The 14,336-nt window shown below is 43.0% G+C and overlaps 1 protein-coding gene across 1 annotated transcript; it reads left to right on the forward strand.

Moving 5' to 3' along the window:
- The first annotated feature begins 7,135 nt into the window (after positions 1 to 7,135).
- LOC134022532 (protein phosphatase 1 regulatory subunit 3C-B-like) lies at positions 7,136 to 9,435 on the forward strand. Its single transcript, XM_062464112.1, has 2 exons — positions 7,136 to 7,354; positions 7,564 to 9,435. The coding sequence occupies exons 1-2, from the start codon at positions 7,329 to 7,331 to the stop codon at positions 8,552 to 8,554; spliced, it is 1,017 nt and encodes a 338-aa protein (XP_062320096.1). The 5' UTR covers positions 7,136 to 7,328; the 3' UTR covers positions 8,555 to 9,435.
- The last annotated feature ends 4,901 nt before the right edge of the window (positions 9,436 to 14,336 follow it).

Genomic DNA, 14,336 nt, shown 5'->3' on the forward strand with positions numbered 1-14,336 from the left:
TCATAGAATTTGGGCTATTATGTGATGGTCAAAGACAACTTATCATCGAAATGATCAAATGCCGTCAACATTTGCAGTACTTCTATTGTGTACTGTCACATTAAGATACAAGTTAGAGTTGAGGGACTCAGTCCTAATCAGGGTTCAAGAGAGCGAAGGCACCGTTTGCTCGTCAGACAGACTGAAATCAGAGTCTCAATGTGCTGATCCCAATGACATGCCACGCCCCCTGCCACACCCCCTGCCACGCCCCTCAGCTCTCTGTATGGAGAACTATGTTGGGATTTCTGGTACGTCACTTCAGTGGTTTAGATTGTATCTATCTGATAGATCACAATATGTCCACTATGATGGCTGCTTATCCAGGAGCTCCACTGTAAAATACGGAGTACCACAGGGTTAAGTTCTAGGCCCTCTGTTATTTTCTCTCTATATGCTGCCTTTAGGAAACATAATTAGAAGCTCTGGGGTAAATTTTCACTGTTATGCAGATGATACTCAGCTATATATGTCTATAAAGTCTGGAGAATTTCCACATGCTATGGAAAAATGTGTTTCTAGGTTGAGAGCTTGGATGACTGCAAATTTCCTTCTTCTAAATTCGGATAAAACCGAGGTTCAAATTTTCGGTCCTAAAAAATATAGAAATAATTTTTCCAATCTGACCTTAGACCTAGACGGCGTCAAAGTCTCTCAAAGCCAGCTAGTAAAAAATTTAGGAGTCACAATGGACCCAGACCTTTCGTTTGAGTACCATATTAAGCAAATTACCAGAACTGCATTTTTCCATCTACGTAATATTGCCAAAATACGAAAATTTCTCTCAAAGGATGATGCCGAAAAACTAATACATGCATTTGTTACGTACCGATTGGACTATTGCAATGTGTTGTTCTCTGGCCTCCCAATTACCCACCTAAAACATTTACAGCGGGTGCAAAATGCTGCTGCTAGACTATTGACCAGAACAAGAAAGTTTGATCACATAACATCTACTCTTGTCTCTCTACACTGGCTCCCTATCCAAGCCAGAGCTGACTTCAAAGTTCTACTACTAACCTACAAATCTCTGCATGGATTGGCACCACTGTACCTCTCCGGTCTCCTTGCACCCTATTGCCCCGCAAGGACACTTAGATCTCAAGATGCCGGCTATCTGGTGGTTCCCAAAATTAAGAAAAAAACAGCTGGAGGTAGGGCGTTCTCATATAGAGCACCTCTTCTCTGGAACAAATTACCCGTCTCAATTAAGGAGTCTGATACTGTTTCGACATTTAAAATTAGGTTAAAAACGTTATTGTTTAGTCAATTCTACGAATGTTAAAGGTAAGTATGTTACTAGTTGGAGGCAACAGGGGACGGGTTGTTTCCATCCTTATTCTTTAAGTATAACTTATTTTAGAGTTCTCTTCCCCTGGAACAGATTTCATGTTCCAAATGAGGGGGGCTGTCGCTGTCTTGGTGTGTGGGGTTGCATCAAATTCCCCTTTTTTGCTCTGTTAAATTGCTGCACCAGTCCACACTTGACCGGTGGGGATCTCATTCTATTATGACTGTAACTGTTAACTGCTCCTGGCATTCTATAATCCCTGCTCTCCTCTCTCTGTCCCCCCCACACACATCCCTTGTGGTGTGGGGGGTTTGAGTTGTCAGCACCTGCCTGGTCGTTGGTCAGCCAACGCTGGACCTGGTCGCGAGTCTCCCGGTCCTGTCCTACATCTATAAAGTTGAATAATGGATTTTGGTGTTTTAAAAACCCATCAACACTGTATGACTATGTTTAGCCTGTGTTCTGCTCCTCTCTCTCTCACCAACCGTCTCTGGAGGAGGGGATCCCTCTCTGAATTGCTCCTCCCAAGGTTTCTTCCATTTTTTCTCCTGTTGAGAGTTTTTTTGGGAGTTTTTCCTTGTCTTCCTTGAGGGTTTAGGTTGGTTGAGGGGCAGTTCCATGGGCATATGTGAAGCCCTCTGTGACATGCTTGCGTGTAAAAAGGGCTATACAAATAAATTTGATTTGATTTGATTTGACTCTCTGGAATGCTCATTAACATGAAAGAGGGATCTATCATCGGGTTACAGAAAGAGGGTGGGAGGGAGACAGGTTGAGAGAGAGGGAGAGGGAGAGAAAGGGAGAGAGAGGGAGGAGGGAGAGAGAGAGAGAGAGAGAGAGAGAGAGAGAGAGAGAGAGAGAGAGAGAGAGAGAGAGAGAGAGGAGAGAGAGGGAGGAGAGAGAGGGAGGGAGTGACAGGGAGGAGAGAGAGAGGGAGAAAGAGAGTCAGGGAGAGAGAGCAAGGAGAGAGAGAGCAAGGAGAGAGAGAGGGAGAGAAAGGGAGAGAGAGGGAGGAGAGAGAGGGAGGGAGAGAGAAGGAGAGAGAGAGCGAGTGCAGGAGGGAGATAGAAAGATGGGAATCTCAACGCAGTCCAGTCTCAAGTGTCAGTCTGTAATGAGCTCCTCTTACAGCACTTTGTCGCAACATATTGTCCTTCTCTGTGGTTTCCTCCCAGACGGTTTACAGAATCCCACCATAGCCCCACCTCTGTTTCCAGGAGTTAGATTTCGGTATGTTTCACCCATGGCATCATCATATACTGTTCACAGGGATGGCTGGGAAACTATGTGAGAGTTGCAGCCCTCTGCGTCTGGACACCATGCTAATGAGCCCTCTCTATACATCTCCCTGCTGTTTATCTGTTTCATGCCTCCCGTTGCCCAGAACCATCTGCTCTCCCTTCTTCTTTCCCCCCTCACAACCCCCCTCCTTCTCTCTCTGCTCCTCTCCCCTCTCCCCTCCTGCTGCTCCTCTCACCCCCCTCCTGTCCTGTCCTAGCCTTGCCGCTTTAAGCCTTTCTCCTCCTTTATTTGCTTTTCTTCAATTTCACCCCTTCTGTGCCCACCTACTCCTTTTCCCCACCTCTCCTTACCCCATCTCCCTCTCCTTACCCCATCTCCCTCTCCTTACCCCATCTCCCTCTCCTTACCCCATCTCCCTCTCCTTACCCCATCTCCCTCTTCCACAGAATTCATGGGGTGTCCACTTGGCCGCCCTACAGCCCTCCTTCACCGAGTCTCTCGAAACAGGCAATCTGCCACACATGTACACACACACAAACACACACACACGTGTATACACGTACCCAAATAAACACCCACACGTTACACACACATACGCGCACACACACTCTCTCTCTCTTTCACACACACTTGACATCTCCATGGTGGCCCTCTTTCTGTATGTTCGCCTCCTTCATGCGTCGACTAAAGTGAGAACAGTGAGGGTCACGTCCTCCATAGATGTGAAGAGAATCCTCTGGCATGAAGGATCCTGGATGGTTGCCTAAATCACACCAGACACAGCCAAGCTCAGGCCCGGGTCCAGCTCCCATTCTTCTTTCCCATTTTACTTGGCTTTCACAAAGGTGTTCGATAATTCACTGCAATTAGTTAAAATAGGGTTTCAATGTACAGAATTAATAAAAGAACAGAGAGTGTTCTTTAAAACAGAAAAGAGGGAGCTATAAAGAGAGAGAAAGTTAGATAAAGGTCATCATCTTTTTGGCTTTCTTTATGTAGTGGAGCTCAGAGACTTTATGGCAGTCATACTCAAATGGCCGACCGCGGTCTGTGTCGAGACCTAAGAAAGGGTCAATACGGACGAACAGAACCAAATTTGCTAAAACTTTCAAACGTGATTTAGCTATCGTGAGCCGCAAGGCGCCGTTTTCTAAGAGAACGCAGCCTCTCCCTGTCTCAGTGGTGAAAAGGGCAACAGTCTATGCATTAACGGGGGTAAAAAATATGAAGGAAATTGTAAGGTATCATTAACCAGGGATATACAGTAGATCTGGAGTACTGGGCAAACGTCATGTAGTTAGTCTGGGAGAGCTAGGAGACCATAGTACCGGTCTTCATGGTATAGGTGTTTTTCTAGATGAGTTGTTGCCCTCTGCTGGTGTGTAGGACTCACTGCAGGTGTTGTCATCCAATGTTTTTACAACCACTCACCCTAAAATCTCAAGTAGGTTTTAAGTGTAAAACTCACGCATCCGTTGCATACAGTCACAGCAGGACAAAACTTTATGCACACTGCAACAGAGAAGAGCTGCTACTATGATGCAATTGTAATAACACTTTTCAAATACAACCAGCAGATAGAGCTATGGAATACAAGCTGATGTGTGTGTGTGTGTGTGTGTGTGTGTGTGTGTCGGTATGTGTGTGTGTATGTAGAAGGTGCCTGACCTGGTTTAACACCGGACTTCCCAGTGCCAGAGACGGGAGGGAATGTGCTGTTGCTACCAGCTGATACTGCACTGGGTCCCAGATGGGAAGGACAGAGGAGAGAGCAGGGGATAGAGAGAGAAGAAGAGAGGGGTGAATGAAACACAAATCTGCAAGTCATTCGTTAGGGGGGTTATGAAAGGCTGGGGAGTCACTTAGATATTGTGGGGTTGTGTGAACTGTTACCTAGATTCCTAGCACCAAAATGACCATCACATGAACACATGATCCTGATCTTACAACCTAAACGCGGCGCTGAGAATCACGGGTACGGTTGTGATTCTGTGCCTTCATATGCCAGATTTGTTTATACATAAATTATAGTTCAAATGTTTGAAGTGGGAACACATATCCTAAATACCATACAGTATTCAAGGACATATCTAAATCAGATAGCACAACCCAATCAAAAAGAGCTTGATATGAAAGCATGCAACCTTTTTCTGTGGCGTGTAACACGCAACACAGACGTGTTTGTATGGACTGATCAAACCCGATTGTTTGCCCCATCCATACTGCATGGCCTTCAACAGTAGGATTCTGGGACTGGCTCTAGCTTTCTGACACCCCCCTCCTTTCCACAATCTGATATTTCAACCTTTGAACTTTTTAACTCAAACAGAGCAACAGCAACCTTCAGAAGTTGCATGAACACAATTCCGCAGAACACTGACAAGCTGCCTAGCTGGCAACGTGACAGAATGTCACAGGCTTCTGGATCAAACTGGTGCTCTGACACAGTATGTCCACAGTATGTCCACAGTATCTATGGCATGGTATCCTACTTTAAGCTCACTTTCACTCGCTCCTTCTAGCCTGAGATGACACACACTGGCACTCTTTCAGCAGACCCAACCCTTGCTGCAACTGCGCTTGTGAATTGTGTTGAGCCACACTTGGTAAATCCAATCTTCCAGTCTCTCTATTCTGCGAGGTTCTGGGAGGTTGCATCACTGTGGGGTCACTTCATTACCAGATCGCTATCATCCATATCAGTTGTCTTGTCTTTCACCTTGGATCTTGTTACTTGTTGTATTGGTGTTCTTCACAGCCTCTGAGTTCTTCTCAGTGGAGTAAACCATACTTTGTGAGAGTAATTAGAAAAACTGTCATAGTTTATACAGTTTGCCATGAACTTACACATTCATTATGATCTGAATAAAGGTTACCATTTAGATATTACAAAGTGCCTGCCTGCTGGCCGCTTGCACTTTTTTAAAAATATGATGGCCAGTGGGAAACTTGAGAACCATCTGGCAAATTATATCCAGGCCCGACTGGCTTCTTTGCTGAAGGAGAGTAGGTAACAGGCAATATAAGTCAGAAGAATGCCACAATTTTTTTCTCTAAATGCTTTGGACAGTCATGGACAATGCAGCAAGTAGACAAAAAATTGGATTAAGTCATTGGCTGCAGTGGCAAGTTGAGCCAGGCTCACAACTCTGCCTGGTGTTATGTCAGCCAGATATCTGTTGCAATGTAATGTAATGAAGCACAGGCCAACATGGGCGGCGGTAGGGAGGGGCTAGCAGGTGCTTCAGCACCCCCAAGAAAGACCAAAGTACCCCGATAGCACCCCCAAAAATAATTTCTGCAAAATCCGATCGGAGAATCGGATGTTAATTGTACGGAGTCTGACACGGAGCAGTCCGCTGATGCGTTTGCCGCGGATGCAGAGACAGCAGAAATCCACCATACAAACTTCAAACAAAGATATTGAAGAAACATTCTGACTGTCTACTCTTTTACCCCGGTCCCTAAATATGACGCGCAGCCTGAACGGAGGTACGAATATGAATGTCTGTTGAATCTCGAATATGAAACTGATTTCACCAGTTTGGATGAAATAGTTCCTGATCTGAAGACTAAAGTTATGTCCCTGACCATTTTTATGTATCTGGATTCTCCCTAAAAAATAAAACCGTAGTATAATACATAAAAGAAACAATTAACTATTTTGTCTTCTTCTGATGAGTATTTGTAGGGTTATTAGACTTTGTTTTGACTATACCAGCTGTCTAGAGTATAAAAACGATGGACGAGCTTTCTCCTGTGCAGGACAGCTGCTGCCGATTATGCACAAGCCCACTCCTGCTGGAGAAGAGAAGTCAGGTCAACATCACATGTCGGGGATTCATCATGAACGTGTTCACCATTTCAATGCTCTTGACCAACACGGTCCATAATACACTCCACATGGGCTATATCTAAGGCAGGCATGTCGGTGGTAGATGAACAGCTAAACAGCTCGAACAGCTCCTTTTTTGTTCTCCGGTAACTGAACAATTGAACCTCGACATCACTGTAATAATGATTTCAACTGGCTGTCATGAAGTCTTCTTCGAATTTTCGATATTTAGATGCATTGGAATTCTTCTTGGCTCCAGGTTGTTTATTTATTTTAAGTTGGAGGGATAATGATTAAATGACCATGACCTAAACCAATGGCACAAATACATGAAATATGTTGTTAAATAAAGACTAAGGCCAACTACCATATCAAATAGACTCAAAATAGTGTGTTTCGTTAAAAAAATAAGATGGGATTAGAAATTGTAAGTCACATTTCATCATAAGGCTGAAAAAATGTCTACTGGTAAGAAGAAGTTCTTCAGGGTGTAGAATACAGCATATCTGCAACACTTGACAATGCCAGCAGAGGACTGTGATGGTCCTCAAATAGCATGCGTGTCAATTTTAGACTTCCGAATTCAAACAGTGGATTGGCCAGCTTTCCTGTTTCTAAATCTCTGATTGGTTATAACAAAATATTTGGGATCTTTGATTGGTTGTGTGAGGACCCATGTTAATGAATATGAAAATTATCTATATAGAGTCGCGGTAAAATGCTCTGACTCCAGTCTAAAACAGTCTGCGTGACTTGAAGCGCAGGGGAGAACTGAACTGGTGAAAGATCGAAACAGAAGGGGGGCATGACGACTCAAAACTTACTCAGGGAAACTTTAAAAAAGAAAGAAAGTTACTTATTTCAGTTTCTTTGTTTAATTCTTCGTTGACTTGGGAGCTTTTCTCCCTTTTACTTGGAGCAATGAGTACCACAACTTGGCCCACAAGGTAAGATTACATGTTTTTCAGTTTCATGACAAAAGTAAATCGTTCATTTTGCCTTTAGGACTTTGGCATACTATTGAGCTGACTTGAGTAAAATCTATGTTAAATGCGCAGTTAACCTGTAGTGGTTTTCACCTATCAAATTACATCAAAACAACTATGCTTTTAAGCCCTAAAATGTTAATGCTGAGGTCTGTCACGTCTTTCCCCAGTGTGTTCCAGATTCTCAGCTCCTCTCCTATCATCAGTCATGGCCCAGTCATGCCTGTGGATATGGCCATGAGGATCTACATGAGTCACTCTCCCCCAGTCTGCAGCTTTCTCAGTTCATACGAGGATCTGCGCTCCAGGAACCAGACCAAGCATCACCATAACCACAACAACCTCCACCACTGCAAGACCCTGCGGTCCTGCCTTAGCTCCCATCGCCTGCGTGAACCTCAGAGTCCCTGCCCAGGCTGGAAGAGCCTCCAAGCCAAGGGCAAGAAGAGGGTGGTGTTTGCCGACTCCAAAGGCATGTCTCTCACTGCCATCCACGTGTTCTCTCGGTTTGAGGAGGATGCAGTGACGGCGGGGCTGGCAGAGCTGCAGTTTGATGTGGCGGAAAACACCACCATGGCCCTGAAGATCAGCTCAGTCCGCAGCCTGGCGCTGGAGTTCAAACAGCCTGCCTCAGACTACCTGGACTTCCGGAACCGCTTGCTGAAGAATTATGTTAGCCTGGAGAGCTGTTCTCTCCAAGAGAGGTCGCTCACTGGTACAGTCAAAGTCCGGAACCTGGGCTTTGAAAAATCTGTCCAGGTACGGGTGACTTTCGACTCGTGGAAAAGCTACACTGACGTGGACTGCACATTTATGAACAATGTCTACAGTTGCCAGGATACTGACACATTCGCCTTCGTCTTTGAGCTGCCAGGCTACGTGGCTCCTCAGAACCGGGTTGAGTTCTGCGTGTTTTTCAAGACCCAGGACCAGACACACTGGGACAATAACAATGGCAAGAACTACAGGCTCAAACACATAGGCTGGAACGGAGAGGACCTGCAGACGTTGCATCCAGTGGACTTGAAGAAAACGAAGGATCGCAAGAATGGAAGAAAACTAGTGGAGATTGATGAGAACGTGAACCCGCGTATGTCTAGCAGACTTTGCCCTGAGTGGCAAGAATGGGGCCGTAGTGAGAACAAGGCCCCTTATTGGTAAAGTCTGAGCGTGTGAACCAGCACCTGGTCAAAACTGTAAAAAGCTTGTTGCACATTAGTTTTAATAGCTACTAATTTAAACTATAGCTTCTGTCATAAACTTACTGTCAAACTGAGAAATGTCTCTAGAGACATCACCTTATGGACATGGTCAAAGGAGCAGAGGCAGTTGGAAGATTGTGTTGGCTTGTTACTTTTGTGTAATTTAGTGAAGTGCCTTTTCAAGGTCCTGATCCCTTTTAAGACAGATGTCAAATTTCATTTAGAACTCATAGTATACTGTAAAATAAGTAACTTTATTATGATCATTGCCCATTTTAAGGGTACAAGATAATAAAATGCACTGACTATGATCAGCCTCTTGATTTGAATCAACCTACAGTATCCTTCATGTTGAAGGGTTTACGGTTCAGGCAAAGAACGGGTAATTCTCTGGAATCTGAATATGTGTGATTTCCCAGTGCAATAAATGATGAGAGAAATAAGAATCCACCTTGGTACAAAACATTTCATAAAAGAATGACTAAGATGGATGCATATGAACGTTTCCCTAATCATCTCCCTACACATGTAGAATTTATTCTGTTTGTAATGTAATGCTGTGCCTTGATGTAAAGCAGGATTGTTGAGAATAATCAGGTAGTGAAAGTTATGCATCGTGTCATAAGGGGCTCTAAGCTAGTGTTTCTTTTCCTTCCAGTAATATTGACATATATGTATGTTGACATAACTGTGCTGAGTTTGTTTAATGTTATCTCACTGGTTTCTCTAAATGCAATTCAATGTGTGTCTGAAAGCAAGTGTCAATCTAAAGGAAAAGCTTCAGATCTTAGTGTGTGTGGATATGTGATATTTTCAAAATAAAATTTGTATTGATCTCTTGATCACTTTCTTTCTCCAAAATATATGTAATACAAATTCAATAATAACAGTTGCATTTTCATAATTAAAATACAAGAAATTGATTGCAATACAAGAAATCTATAAATACACTGTCTTGTTTACCGTAAAATATTTGTGAAGTGTATTTACCCTTGGTTGCTAGGCAGGAGGTATATGACCTGAGTCCTTCTGGTTGGCCAACCCTGACCTGTGACACCCTGACCTGTTACTGGAATAGACAAGGGGATCTTTCATTACATCAAAACATACCAACAGGTCTGGTCAGGACTCAACACAACCAGGCCCTGAGAGCTGGAAAGTTACATTAGGAGAGTCTTTCTCCTTCTTCACCCAGCTGTGTTGATATGCAACCACTGAGAGTTAGTAAGGAATATGATTTGTAGATACATTTTGGAACAACTTGGACCCTCAAAATAAGAAATGTATTCAATAGTGATAGCCTCACAGTCTTTCAGAGGGATCTTAATGAAGTTGTTTGTCTGCCTTTTCTGCTAAAAGCAGGAAACACTATACATTCTTATTCCTCTACAGGAAAGGCCTGGGGAGATTAGCCATCTGAAACATTGTACTTGGATCATCCACCTACCCTTTCAACCAATGAGAATTGTTCTTGGACTGCAATTTCCTGCAATCTTTCAACAATTCCATTCCAATGTTATTGTGTAATATGAAATGTATCCTTCACAATTGAAAATGCATAACCAAACTGTAAAAAAAAAAAAATATATATATATATCCAATAAAGATAAGAAAACATCTTCAAGAAAGACTGAAGTCTTGAAAGGCGCTGAGGGCAAACACGTGTCAAAACAAACACAAGTGAGTTATTAATGAATGACAGACCACCATCTGAGTTCAACCTGAAACTCAGGATTTGGAAATTCAGGTTGCTCAAAGTCAAACAGTAAAATTCAGATCCCATTTTTTTTCAAGCTTCAGAAATTCAAATGCAGTGTGCTCAAATTCTGTGAAAATTTGGTGACATTGAGATACAAAAAAATCGAACCCAAAAATTAGAGACGCATAAATTCGAGCCACAAAAATTCAGATTGCAACATTCGGGATACCAAGGAAATCGAGTCTGAATGCAATCGAACCATCTCATTTCGAGAAGGGTCCAACTGCAGACCTCTCTCCTCAGGCCCCTCTCATCCAGGTGTAACTGCTGGCAGTCACCAACAGGTGAAGCACTCAAAATTTCGTTGTATGCAAATACAAGGACATAAAGGCTTTTCTATTCTATTGTATTCATACATGCATACATTTCTGAGGAGAGGTTCAGCCTGAGGCAAGCAGTTGTATTTTTCTCGGAGAAGTCAGATTGCATTTAGGCACGATTTGTTCGACTTTGTTTTTTGTATCTGAATTTCACCATTCGAATTGAGCAGCCTGAATTTTGTTCTATTTGAATTTCTGAAGCTTGAAAATAATTTTATTGCATTTTTGTGATCTGAAATGTACTGTTAGAATTTGAGAAACCTGAATTTCTGAACCTTGATGGTTTTTTTTTACATTGAAATAAATGTTAAAGAGGTGAAATCAAAACCAATAAATTTGGTGGTTTTTAAATGTCAATATTAAGTATTCAAAGCCTTTCAGAATTCAAAACATTATGTAATTGATTTGCTTCCATAGTCAGCTGGATAGAGGTTTACATGTTTCTTACATGTAACTATCTGATCAGCTTAGATTGCTTTACCAACACTCGAATAAGCAAGGCTTTTTCAAAAACAGCTTTCCAAACTGTTCAACCAGGGCCCTAGTAATGCAGTCTTAGAGTCACAGCAAAACTATGTGGCTGGAATGAAAGGCAAAACGTTAACCTGGAGCAAGGGAGAGGGAGAGGGAAAGCAGGAGGGGTTGGATTCCTAAAATACACAATCATCTAGAATAGTTTAACTCTTTTTTTACAGCATAGGACATTGAGATGCACATTCCTTCATTTGAAGTTTGTTACAGTGTAGATGTAGCCCACTTCTTTTCTCATGTAAGAGGTCAAGTGTGGTCAGAAGTAGAGGTTAAGATGGAGGACCAGTTGTGGCAAGACAGGGGGATAGACGTCTAACAGGAGATGAAGAACATCGCAGGCTTAAAACAACCTACGGACGGACCGGCTGAGGGTAGCCTGAACAGGACCAACGAGCTAAACCTGTTCTTGAACAGGTTTGATAATTGCCTTACCTGCTCTCCCTCCAGCCTGATCCCTACCATCTCCCCACTATATGGCCCATCATCACCTCCCCCCACGACTGCACCCCTGTCATCCACCACTGTCCAGGGGAAGAGAAGCTGACCACACGCAGCCTGGATAGCATTAGGCCAAGGGTGCTGGGGACTGGGGAGTCATGCCACCCAGCTGTGTGGAGTACTGTTTGGGGTACCAGATTTGTAAAACCAAAAAAGTCTAGTAGAGTTTGAGTCAAGCCTTTACCATGCAGTGGAATCGTCATTTGTTCCTAGGGGCGGGGGGCGTTCATTTTCCAAATAATTCTGACACAACATAAATGCACCATTAGGTGTATGCTATGTTGTGACTAGCTGTGAGTGTGACTAATGTGATTGACTTGTGTGCGTGGTCATGATGGCAAAGGAGTTTTGTCGTGTGGTCTTCTCCCAAACCTCAGTTAAAACAACATTTAATATTTATAATATTCCTAAAATGGGTACCTCGCAAACAATGGTAAAGCTAAACATGTGCACACTGTAAATATACTTGAAACCTTCTTGTAAATAGAATTGCAAGTAAGAGACCAAATATAGTGTGGTTGGAGGACTGTCTAAACTTGACTTTAGACTCTAAAGTATCCTGCTCAATTCTCCCTTCATCCTCCACCCCACCCCACCCCCCCTCACCTTTTTGGCCGGACTACTTTAACGCATTTTACCCAAAACAAAGGAGTTCTTTATTTTGGTCTTGTTTCCGTGTCTGTGAGTATGTTAACTTGGCAGCAATGCTAATAAAGTCTTCCCTTGAGGCCAGTTGCCTTTCCTCTAGGCTGGCCTGACGATACAGGGGAACATCATGGCTATTTAACCCCCACCTGTGGGGATCATGAGGCAGCCTGGCTTAATGTCTGTCGCTTAGTACTACAATAGAAAATGCAAGTATGAGAACTGTACTCAGGTAACATACCCTATGTGATAATGTGGTGTTAAAAACATTATAATGGTCATTTATATTTGTTTGATTCAATAGACTCATAGACTAACGCAACTGGTGTAATGCCCTGAGGCATACTACGGTTTCATGGAGTTATTCATCAAACTAAAAACTACTTAAACATTCACTATAAACACTATTACGTATATATCACTGGGATTTTTAGGGTTGATCATTCCAGTTGGCTCAGACACCTTAGCTGTGCGGTCTGACAAGACCAGTTGGATGGATTCTATTCTAATCAATTTTAATGTATTGTTTTACATGTTATGTTAAGGAATGATATGGAAATAATCTTGCTGGGAAACACTTCCACCAACCTAAATACGCCTTTTTCAGCTGAAGTTGGGAGGAATTTGCAGTCTTGCATAGTATGTACTGTGAAAGGCGACACCCCAACCTACGGTAAAATGTTTGGGAGGGTTGTCGGGTTCACCAACTCTCCTTTTCAGAGTATAGAATAGAGAGGAGGGGGGGTTACTGGGTTCAGTCTTGCTCTTTAGAAAGTGTCAATGCTTAAAATACAGAAGGTGTGTGTTTGGGTGTGTAAGTGTGTGCGCGCCAGTTTTTACATTTGGCCTACCTCCTCCTCCTTTGAAACCTCATAGCAGAGACATTTTTAGTCCTTTGAAGAAAGGACGAGGTTGTAGATTAAGATTCCACTGAAACAGATTTTAAAGCTGATAATGTATACCCAATCTCCACACGGTAAACACACTGACAGTCACAGGGATCTCCAACAAGCTCTGGACAAATGCTGAAAGTTTTAAATGACGTTTCACTTACGCAGAGCTAAATGCCATCACAGAAGCAACATATGTAAATGAAGACAGATGTGATATCTGTGCAACATTGGCCATATCAAACAATTAAGTGTCATGCAGTTGAATAAATTATGTGTAAATAGATCGATACACAAATATAAACTAGACAAGTAGATACAGATGGTTTAAGATGGAAAAAGATTACATAATACCTGGAAAACAAGTTCAGTTCTCACTTTATGCACACAATTCCGTTTTAATGACATCTCAGGCTCACCAAGAGTCACCTAGAAGAAGATACTTGGCAACAACAAAAAACGACTATTCTGCGCTCTTATATCAGTTGAACTTTGAAATGGTGTGGTGAGATGGCATTGTGTGGCTCAGTGCTTCCATGTGCAGATACCAGTCACGTTTGAGTGAGGGGGATCATCTACTCAACATGAGACAGAAATGGTCCTGCAGAAAGTTGATACAGTCTGCAGCCACGCCGTGTACACGCGCTACTACCGTGATCACTCCCTTTCTCCCTGCCAATATGACAGAGGAGAGGCTGGGGGGGGGGGGGGGGGGATCATAGGTCAGGGGGCAAGGGGGGATTGTGGGGGAAAGGTATGATCCTTAAACACACAGCACCGTCTGACGCACAGGTCAACTATCTTTAGTGCAGTTCAGCTGCAGCCTCGATATCTTTGACTGCATTCTGCTGCTACTTCCTAAGAGTCGATCAAAGTACCTCAGGTTTAGAATGGGATAATCCAGCTTCTTCATGCAGTTAACAAGGAGTGCTCCCACAAGTGGTTTACACAAATAAACAACCTGTCTGTGGTTGTATATTGTCTGTTTTGATAGGTTGCGGCTAATTGTATTCGCCCTTAGTCTCCATTGAGATTGCAGAGCTTATTTTAGCTTGTTCGAGTTATCAAAGTAAACAAGATGGGGGAGTGATGAAAGGG

The sequence above is a fragment of the Osmerus eperlanus genome, chromosome 6 (assembly GCF_963692335.1).
Source record: "Osmerus eperlanus chromosome 6, fOsmEpe2.1, whole genome shotgun sequence".
NCBI classification, from domain to species: Eukaryota; Metazoa; Chordata; class Actinopteri; order Osmeriformes; family Osmeridae; genus Osmerus; species Osmerus eperlanus.